We start from the raw sequence: 11,188 nt of genomic DNA, 5'->3' as shown, positions 1-11,188 counted from the left end.
GTTTTCCAGGCTGGAGAGAGAAGAGAGAGAGGAGAGAGAGGAGAGAGGAGGCGACAGAGGGAGAGAAAATGAACTCGTCGGATGAAATCTCGGCCCCGTGCCTCGCCTGCAAAGTGGCGAGTTCTGACGATGCCTACGATCCAATGGTTATTCGATGGGCAGTGTGCATCACAAGCAATGGAATAAAGTAACCCATTCATATTTACACCCCACACACACACACCAGCACTATCCAGCACGGGTGTGGGCTTTGTGTTTCTTTTCCCACTGGCGGTTTGCCGGAAACCAAACCGTGCTTGGCAAGAAGATCTGCTTTGAATCTTGCTCGGGGTGGGTGGGGTGGGATGGGGCCAAGCAGCGCCACCCAGGCAGGGGTGGGGGGAGGAAGGGGGGGGGGGGGGGTCGAATGACGTATTTTATTGCGTGTGACGTCAGCGGGCAAGCAGCGATGACACGCGAGCCGCGTCCTCGTTCATTGCACGTGACGTCAGCGGCACGGGCTCGGCTCGGTTTCTGCAGTGGAGTGGAAAAAGACCACACACACCAGCTAGCACGGCTCAGCACGGCTCAGCACGGCTCAGCACGGCTCCAGCACGGCTCCAGCACGGTTCGGTTATGCAGTGGGGAGGGGGCGGAAGGTCTTTAAGATTTACAATCTGAAAATAACGAATGGCTCGTTTTGACACGTAGGATGGTTTCCCGACCAATAGTATCCCTAATAGAGGCGTTTGGGTGAGATCGCGTGGATATCGATGTGTCGTTAAACCCGCCACCACCCGACACAGCCACTTGGCAAGCCGTCACGTGACAAACCTCACCAATTGGCTGCCGGATAGCGGTGGCGGCGGGTTTGACGACATTTACGAGATCGAACCCCCATCCCGCCAAAAAAACCACAGCCCTCTATTATGAAATAACGAATGGTTCCACCATAGGATCAACACAAAAGAAGACTTCCATAATAACAACAACAATAACAACGTTGTCCTTTGTACATCCAAGAACACTTCAGCGAGCCTCAAGACATTTCCAAGAGGCCCCCCCCCCCCCACCGATTCGGGGCAGGGATGTTTGGCCAATTCCATCCTGCCACGATCCAACCCCCCCCCCCCCCCCCCCACTTCTGAAGAGTACAGATTTCACAGACGCGTGGAATTATCATTGAGATAGCAAAATATGGGGGGGGGGGGAGGGGAGGGAACCACGTGGGATGAGAGAACTTAGGGGGCATCCATTGAGTCGGTACGCATGGAGGGGGGCTGACCCAAATGCGTAGCTTGCGTATGGGGGGTCTACTGAGAATGTACACATAGGAAACGGGGGGGGGGGGGAGGGGGTAAAGCCTCGATAATAATTTGTCAACATTGGCCTTTAAATGAGTTAGATATTCCGGCGGTGGACTATCCCTTTGCTTAAACACGTTAATATTATTGATCCTGGATCGTTTCTGCGTGGATTAAATATCGGCCGTTCTATAGGATTCGGAGAGGGGGGGGGTGCGTCAAGCGTACACAGGTAGAGGGGGGGGGGTGTAAAAAGTCCGCGTGAGTACAGGGAGGGGGAGAGGGGTCAGGTTTTGACAGATTTGTGCGTACCTGCTCAATGTATGGCCCCTTGGCACGGCTTAAGGATCTCGTTTAAACTGTCGGGGGAAGGAGGCCAGGACACGTACGAAATTGGGAACGGCGAACTGATGGTTCAAGGTTCAAGGGGACGGAGCGTTCAAGTCGCCTCGCTTGAAGGTGCTGGGCCGGAGCGGATTAATTTACATCGCGAGAGGCCTGGGGAGACGGGGGGGTCCTTTCTCTTCAACCAGCAGTGGATCGAACATGACCGATGGATCGCCGATGAGGCCGCCAAATCGAACGGCAAGAGCAGGGAGCGCAACGAAAGAGCGAGCGGCCGAGCGGTGTGGGGTGTGCGATCCCGGGTACATGTCTCCAAATCGACACGCGCGATGCCAATTTACAATGGATAAACAAAACGGTAAATAACAACAAAAACAAAAACGACAGCAGCAACAAACACGTGTATGGGTTTTAGTGACAAAGTTGCCGACCTTACCGCGGGCCACGCGTGGAACAAGCACCAACGCGGAACCCAAGTATTGTTGTTATTATTATTATATATATACACACTCATGTACAGGTGTCTGGGGTCAATGTACACTTGCGGGAGGGTGTCACTCTGGGCTGGATATTTAAAGACGTTTCTCATGGCTTCGAGTGTGTGTGCATCGAGTCCAATCTCATCCAATGGGTCTCTTCATCTTCATCATCTTGCTCGGGTGGCCAGAAATCGGGGTGGAGGAATTCTTAAATCACCCCCCCCCCCTAACTCCACCCCCACTATCCACCACGACCCCCCCCCCACACCAACTCCACCACCTCTGTCCACCCAGAGGCGGAATCGGCAGAGTAAGAAACGAATGCGTCGCGGTTAGGAGCGGGTTCTAACACCAACACTGTTTTGTTCATCCGAAGAAGCGTGGCCGCTGCGGAAGAGTAGGCCAAGCACACGCCCGACTTGGCAACGGGGCTCCGCTGAGCTTCCGTGCGGGCGAGGCGCTCAAAGTTGCGGAGGGGTTCTCTCCCCCCCCCGCCCCTTTCAACCCGTCGTCTTTTGCGAGACAGATTTTCGCGCGATGAAACATGACAATTATTCGAATAATAATCAATAGAATGCGGCTGCAACCGGTGAGGATTTATATACAGTGCCGATTAATCTGAGTAAACCAATCAAATGCATCGGTTCGCTAATCGACCTTGGTCGACTCATCGGCGGCTGAGACAAAAACACATTTCCCCCGATGCCTCGCCATTCACCACGAGGGGGAATAATAATGATGATGATGATTCTAGATTTGAAGCTTTCGTGACTGCAAGGATTCATACTCTTAGTTCTTTCGGTAAAGTCACGTAGGTAAAAAATTAAATTAAAATTAATAAAATAATAAAATCACGACGTCGTGATTTTATTATTTTTATTAAAAATATTTTTATTAATTTTAATTTCATTTTTTACCTACGTGACTTTACCGAAAGAACCAAGAGAATGATGATGAAATTAAAATTAATAAAAATAAAATAATAAAATCACGACGTCGTGATTTTAGTATTTTATTTTAACTAATTTTAATTTCATTTTTTACCTACGTGACTTTACCAAAAGAACTCACAGAATGATGATGATGATGATAGAAAAATCAAGAACGCAAATAACAACAATCAGATGTGGATTCCAACCGGCGACAGGGAGTCGATTTCGCCACCAACCGCCAACGGCCGCGTGACAACATTTACGTGGGCAGCCGTCGAGGCCACGTGACCACCACACGACGCGGCGTGACGTCACAGTGGCAGGCTGCGTCACGCGTCGAGCCCAGGCGTCGGTTGGTGGCGGTTGCTCTCCACTCAAGATGGCCACGGCCCCCTGCTGGCTTGGAGGTGGAAATGACATTTGAATCGACCGACTTAAATCATTTCTCGCTGGACCGCAGAATTGCAGAAGATCCAATCGGCCTCAACGCTGACCCACGGCCTCAACGCCTTTTCACCTCCACTCACAAGACGAGGCTCTCCATGACCCTGGTGAGGTCAGCATACGCGCGCCGACTTGGCGGAAGCCATTCCGCGCGAGTCTACGGCGGCGAGAAACTCGAACCGGAGTGTTCTTATTTAAAAAAAACGAATCGTCAGCGATACTTCGGAGTAGAAAAAAAAAAGGAGATTAGTTCCGAGACTGTAACTTCTCATCGGAGGCGTCGCGTCGTCTTCCCTAAAAGTTCCCGACGACGCGACGAGGGATCTCGAAGAACGCCCAAGAAGGGCGGCGTGGCAATCGTCCCGGCGTTTTGTCGACGCGTTCCGACTGACCCAGCGGGTCCCCGTCGCGCCCGTCGCTCCCAAAGGGCGCGCGTGTGCCGCTTGGGTGGACGAATGCTTGCGGGCGGTGGCGGCAACCGTGGCAGCACGGAGCGAGTGGGGGGGGGGGAACAACTCCAGATGACCACGATCGCCGTCGCAAGCGCGGGCAGCACCCTCCCGCACGGACACCGTCGTCAGCAGCGTCCCTCGGTAGATCTGTCCGTGCCGTCTCTCTCTTCCTCTTTGTGCGGGTGGGCGATGATGGAGGGGGTGGGGGGGGGGTGTTGTGCGAATATTAAAATCCACGGTTAGATTCATTTTTCCGTGTCGGCGCTATCGAGCGCCTCTAGACTCGTGGATTTTCCCCGGGGCGTGCAGTTGTCCGAGAGCTTTGTTGTTGTTGTTGTTGCTTGTTGTTGTTGCTTCAACAGGGAGCCGTTGCCGCCAAACATCTCCAGGTTTTCTCCGTCGCGTCGAAGCGTTCGTAGAAAATGTTCAGCGAGAGAATGAGAGTTCGCGTGGGGCCGGGGGGGGGGGAGATGGGGGGGTAGTGGGGGGTGAAGGGGGGTGGGGAGGGGGGGGGATTTGACAACGCATCGCTACCAATCGTCGACCGGGGTCCGGTTTCTCTCCTTGCGTGTTTGTGTGTGCGCGTGTGTGCGTGCGTGTTTGTGTGTGTGCGTGTGTGCATGTGCGTGCGTGTGTGCGTGTGCGTGTGTGTTTGTGCACGTGTGTGCGCGTGCATGTGTGTGTTTGTGTGCGTGTGTGTGTTTGTGTGCGTGTGTGCATGTTTGTGTGCGTGTGTGCGCAAACGTGTTTTTATGTATGTGTGTGCGTGTGTGTAAGCGTGTTTGTGTGTGCGTGTTGTGTGTAAGTGTGTGTGGTGGTGTTCGTGGCGACAAGTGTCCACCGGGGGAGCAAAGGGGATCTCCCTGCGATTAATACAGAAGAGACCAAACGGCCGATCGCAAGCCTGGGCCCTATAAAAAAAAAATCCAACGTAGAGGCAGCCGTCACGTGTGTTGTTAACAGCAGCAGCTGTGCGACACGTACGAGGAACTACAATGAAGACCACCTTGTTTATAAAACATTTCCGAGACGTTTTTTTTGTCCGCTTGCCACGGACACGTCCTCAAGTGGAAAAGTGCGGCCGGGATTTTTTTTTGTCCTTCGCCGTCATCGTCGTCGGTTTTTCCCTTTTAACCTCCGCGGAGACACGGGTCGCAGAAGCAGCATCTCTCTTGACCCCTTCTCCTCGGCACGTGTTCATGTCGACGGGGCCGTTTTCAATCTCCCTCTCTCGCGCGCGCTCGCACGCCCATCGACGCGGAACGCACCGGGGTGGCCAGTGTGGGGACGACGACGCTGACGAGGAGGGGGTGAGGAGGAGGAGGAGGGGATGGGGAGGGGATGAGACGGGAGGACGACGGCAGGGAGAGAGATTCGGACGACGGGAGAGGACACCGAGGATGGGAAAAGCCACGAAACAAAAAGAGATGAGAGGGGGAGGGACAGACACGGGGTACGAGCGAACGAGGGGACGGAGCAACGGTGGAGGAGGCAGACAACGAAGGGTGCTCGGAATGACGGCAGGACACGGAGAGCACAGGGACAACAAGGATGAGAGACAAGGGGGCGAGAGAGAACGAGACCAGCGTACGGGGGGGGGGGGGGGGGGGGGGGGCAAGGGATGGGACAAGAGTGGACCGGAAAAAATGAGACGACAGGGACATTCACAAACACACCGACAGCATCGGAGACGGACACGGGAGCGGCGTTCGGGGGCGAGCGCGCACACACACAGGAGGAGTGACGTCACGCTCCTCCCGTGACGTCACGCTCCTCCCGTGACGTCACGCTCCTCCCGTGACGTCACGCCCCTCCCGTGACGTCACGCCCCTCCCGTGACGTCACGCTCCTCCCGTGACGTCACGCCCCTCCCGTGACGTCACGCCGAGCGGAGGGAGCGCTCGCCACCTCTCCCACCGGTCACACCGAGCTGAGCTTGACGAGCCCACGGGCGGACACCTCCTGCAGCATCTCGTGTGTCGCCGGGTTGAGGGTGTGCACCGTGTGGCTGTGGTGCACCACCATGGGGCTCATGGGCATCGCCACCAGGCCCGGGGGCAGGGGCCGCCGCCCCCCGGCGTCGCCTCGCCGCCCCCCCCCCGCCTCCCCCTCCCCCTCCTCATCCCCCTCCTCGCCGTCCTCCCCGTCCTCCTCCTCCTCGTCGTCGTCGTCGATCATCGGGAACTTCATCGACTCCTCGAGGCGCAGGCGGCGCGACGCCGTCCTCGCCGGCCGCTCGGCCTTCCGCGACGCCGGCGGGCCGGACGCGCCGTCGCCGGGGCCCGGCTCCCCGCGCCGGCGCTCGCTACCCGCCTCCCCCCCCGGCTTCCTCGCCGGGTCGGCCCCCCCTGCCGCCGACGCCGCGGCCGCAGCGGGGTCAGATGGGGCGGGCGGGGCGGCCGAGGCCGGCGCGGCATCGGCCGGGTTTCCGGCGCCCGCGGGCGCGTAGGCCATCTCCTCCTCCATGGAGCCCACGGTGGCGCAGAGCGCCAGCCCCGCGGGGGCGCGGCCCGCCGAGGAAGCGCGGCGGCGCGGCTCCCTGACGGCGCCGCCGCCGCTTCCCTTGCCGCCGGCGCCCGGCGCGGCCCCCTTGTGGTCCATCTGCAGCAGCGGAGTGGCGGCCGCCTGGAACATCAGCTTGCTGTTCTGGAGGCACTGGTCTTGGTCGCACTGCGGCGCCGACGGTGAGGGGGGGGGGGGAGGGTGGCGTGGTGGTAAAGGGGGGCGGCGGTGGGAAGTGGGGGGCGGGGGGGGGGGAACCCGTGGAAGTGGTCGTACCAGCGGTGGCAGGGAAGGTAGATTGGGGGGGGGGAGGGTCGGCAGTCGAAGGGCATTATGGGAAGGAATTGTGTGAGGGGGGCCAGGGGAGGAGGGATGAGGATACCACACGATGGAGGAAGTGAGGAACGCGCACGCAGGAAATGTTTGAAAAGAATGGACGTTTGAAAAAAAAGAAATGAAGGAGTCAGGAACAAGGAGGAGGAGGGAGGATGACAACAAGGGGGGCGAGAGCGTTAGAGAGCGCAGACGCAGCGGCACGAGTCGACACACGGGAGCGTTACTTCTGAGCGGCCGGGGGGGGGAGGCGGTGGTTAGTCATTGCCGAGACGAGTGTTTACCGTGTCCCCCCCCCCCCCCCCCCGTAACTTCAAGCCGATAAATCCCGGCCCGCAACCGGCCCTTCACGCCGCGCTCGTTTTGTCTCAGCGGGCGAGGCACTTGGCCACGTTGATAACGCCGTGATTTGCATCTTGGATTAGTGTCACAGTGTTGACTCCCTCCCTCACCCACCCCAACCCCCCCCCCCAACTCCCTGTCTCCTCCTCTCTCTGCAAGCTTACCATCGTCGTTTTCTCATTATCCGGCCAGATTTATTAAGCTTTGCGTGCGCGGGGTTCGGGTTTTGTTTTTTAGCCGGCGCATGTACGGGCAAAGTCTTCCAGGATATCCTGCGATAAAGGGGCGGGGGGTGGAGGGGGGTGTGGGGGTGTGGGGGGGCAACCGAAAAACAATTTGCCGTCGTCGTTTTCCACCAAAATTTTCTGCCAAAAAACAACTCGCCCGGCACGGTCGCCCTGCGTCAGATCGAGCAGCCGCTACGACGCGGGGGGGGGGGGGGGGGGGGGTGGCAACGAGAGCGTGGTGACGGACACCCACCCCCCACTCTCGCGTGCCGCGCCGCGTCACCTTCGTGGGTGCTGCCTGGCCTCGGCAAGGTAAGGTAAAAGTGTAAAAACAACGAGCCTACCTTTACCCTACCTTTACCCTTACCACAATACAATCACTCTACCCTACCTTTTACCCTACCCTTTACCCTTACCCCTTGGCATGTCGACACCTTTACCTTTACCCTTTCACCCGGTAAAAAGGGTACAATTACCTCGCCTTGCCGAGGCCTAGTGGGTGCTACTCGCTAGCAGCAGTTGCCCCCGACCGCCTGCTAAGGCTATACGGGGGATCTTTGTATTTTGGCGGGGGCGCTGGCACCCAACGATGCCGAATCTAAACCGGCTGCACCCCCCCCCCCCCACCCCCAAAACGATATTTATTTCGACTGGAGGAATCTGATGAGCGACAGAGCTCTTTTTCAGAGATGTCCAATAGGGCGCGGGTCAAAACGTTACAACAAACGAAAGGTAAAACAATCACCAAAACAAAACTATTTTTTTACATCTTACCAGATAAAGCCCACCGAGGTATTCGTTATTCTTCAGAAGAGACCCTGGCCACAGAATGATGGCTCTACGAAGTGGCAAATCGCGTGGACATTTATAGCAGCCAAATAAATCTGAACAATCTCACCAACGAGACGAAATTCGCATCAGCTCCTCATTATTGTCGGGAGGGAGTCCCCGTTAATTGCTGCATTGCTCCGCCAAGCGTCGTCCTTGTTGGACATCGATGAGATCAATACGCGGGGCGGAGTGCGGAGTGGACCATTAAACAAACACGCGCACACGCGCACACCAACGCAGCCGCCATTCGCCACGAAGCGACGGTGACGTCACCACGGCGCCGGTGCCAGGACCGGTGCACTTTTGAGGCCACTTCAAGTGGCCTCACACACACGCGCACACACACGCGCACGACGCCACAATCTCAGCGAACTTCGCTGAGATTGTGACGAACCGCCCCCCCCCCCCCCCCCGCGCATCGGGGCGCTGGGACAATCAATTTGGGTTGCTGCGATAGTTTTGATCGCAACGAGCGCTTTAGGTTTGAAACAAGGTGTGTAACGGAGAAACCTGACGCACGCAAGGGAATCGTCACCACGGTGGCTAGGAAATGTTATCTACCTCGCCCGGTACACAGGAGATCATGGGTTCAAATCCGACCCTGACGCTTGTTCTATATTTGGAGTTTGAGCCTCTCTCTATCCCCGCGGCCGCGTGGATTTTTTCTCTCTCCGCATTCGGAAGCGACATCGCCACGCGTGTAGAGGATTCGGCTGCTAGAAATTTCCACGCGACGAAGACGATAAGCCACCTGGCTCAGCCATCAGTTGCGATCGCCAGGAGGTCGCTTCGAAAAAAAAAGAACCACAGCTCAGTGGGGCCACACACACCTGCTAAATTAAAACAGTTTCATAGTTTAGTTTCGTGCACTCGGGAGGTGGGGGCGCTCACGCGCACGCGGTTTCACGATCCCGCTTGCTGTACTGCCCCGAGGCCTCTCTCGGCCGCACGGAGAAGAACGCGGTTCGAGCGTGCGCGGGGGAAACGCCAGCGACACACAACGCACGGGGTTTATCGGCGATCGGTCCAGAGCGAGCGTGCCTTGGTCGTCCGCCGCGTGAGCGACACGCAGGACGCGCAAAGCGGAGCGGGCGAACCCTCGCCCAGCGCGGGAACATCGCAAACGAGAGGCACACGCGGTACGACGAGCCAGCGCGATCGTTGCGTGGATGAACGTCATCTCGCTCTCTCTGGGCGCTGCCGTCTTAGCAACTTCATGGTCGGGAAACAAATGCCTTGTGAGTGCAAAAACAATACTACTGCTCAACACGAAGCACATGCGTTCCTAACACCGTGGATTAACGTGCGCTCGCCCTCTGTGCACTGTGGTCTGAGCAAACTCGGCGAGCCGAGTTCGATTCCCGCTCACGGCCAACATCGGTGACGATTATCTGAACTGGTCCTGGGCCTCCCCTAGGTCGACTCGGCCTCAAATGAGTACCTGGTGTGGTGCGTAAAAACATCGCCACTGGGGAGACAAAGGCGACTGGGCGTGGTGTTGGCCACCCACCCCCTCGTGTGCCGTGCCGACCTTCATAGGTGCTACTCGCTAACAGCACATACCCCAACAGTCTGTTAAGGCTACACGGGGGATCTGTCTTTTTTGTGTGTGCGTTAGGGTCACGGCGACTGTGTGTGTGCGTGCGTGTGTGCATGCGTTAGGGTCACGGCCACTGTGTGTGTGTGTGTGTGTGCGTGTGTGCGTGTGTGCGTGTGCACCAAAAATCGTGTTTGCTTTTGTGACCCCCAGAGCACAAGACGTGTGTGTGTGTGTTATTTCAGCTTTAAGTAAACGTTGAAAGTAAACTGAGGTCCCCGTTTGTCCCCCACCATGGAACCAACACCTCTGGCGCAATGTCTCCACGCTCCACACGGAGTTGCTTGGTAAGCGCTCGTATCTCCAGTGGCATCCCTGAGCCCACTGGTGGAAATTCCACATTACCATGGCGGGGGTGTGGGGGACAGTCTCTCCCAATAGGACGATCAGTGTTGACTTTGCGCCCAAAGTGGTACTTACTTTATTGACGCCCGTCTTACGGTGATGATGCATGATAATGGGCTCATTTGACCCTTAAGCAGGGTTGATATACGGTGATGATGCATGATAATGGGCTAATTTGACCCTTAAGCGGGCGGGGTTGATAGGTCGTGACCCTTCCGATTGCGAGTCAAGTCACGTGACCACGGAAGTGCTTGGGGCAGTTGCCGTCCTTGAATATAATGCCGAACCAATCATGGGAGCAGCAACAGCGACAACAAATACGCGAATTAAAATAATAAAAATAAAACATCGACGATGAAATTATAATAAAAGCAAAGAGCAACAACTTAAAAAAAACCTCTTAAATCAAAGAACATTTAATGAATTTGTACAGTAATATAACAACAATGGCCGCAACAAACAAAACACGAAATGGTCACGAAGAAATTAAAACGTTTGAAGGCGCGCTGATCAACGTGGAGATTACAAAAACCGCAGCCACTCAAACTCGCGGGGGTCCATAACTTCCGGACGACGCGACTCACGATCACCGCCCCCCCCCGCCCCCTGCAACAACAACAACAAAAACGCCTCGATAGCTTCAAGCTAAGGCAAACCGGGCATGCGTTTTTGTTTAACCGGCAGCCCAAAAATAGAGTACACGCACGAATAATGCGACGCTTAAACAACAAGTCAATAAAAATTTAGCTTTGGATTTCGTTGCAGAGAAAGAAATCCCTTGATCGTCGCCAGAATTAATTTTCAGCCCCTCCACATTATTGTAAATTCTGGCTTATCGCAAAACATTTCAGTCACACAGACGACGCTAACAACAACAAAAAACACACGCAAGCCAGCCCACCGCTGCCAATTTATCCGATTACAAATAGCTTTAAATAATGCCTTCTCTTCTATCGTACGCGACGTTTAAGGCACTGCATGCAAATATAAAAATTTGTATTTTAAATATATACCGTATATTAAAACACAGAAATATTCATCGCTGTTGCAACTCGTAGTGTGTGGGGTTTAGCGGC

At 56.0% G+C, this 11,188-nt stretch overlaps 1 protein-coding gene across 1 annotated transcript in view; it reads right to left on the bottom strand.

The window, feature by feature from the left end:
* Nucleotides 1-3,130: 3,130 nt before the first annotated feature.
* Nucleotides 3,131-11,188, bottom strand: part of LOC133357075 (palmitoyltransferase ZDHHC14-like) — a 95,570-nt gene continuing 87,512 nt past the window's right edge. Inside the window, exon 9 of the mRNA XM_061574848.1 lies at nt 3,131-6,605. Within this exon, the coding sequence (XP_061430832.1) occupies nt 5,856-6,605 (750 nt within the window). The 3' untranslated portion in view covers nt 3,131-5,855. The remainder of the gene's footprint in view (nt 6,606-11,188) is intronic.

The sequence above is a fragment of the Lethenteron reissneri genome, chromosome 56 (genome assembly GCF_015708825.2).
Source record: "Lethenteron reissneri isolate LAM-NWPU_2019-01 chromosome 56, ASM1570882v1, whole genome shotgun sequence".
Classification (NCBI taxonomy): Eukaryota; Metazoa; Chordata; class Hyperoartia; order Petromyzontiformes; family Petromyzontidae; genus Lethenteron; species Lethenteron reissneri.
Note: the sequence above shows the minus strand (reverse complement) of the source record. Positions and strands in the feature narration are given on the sequence as shown.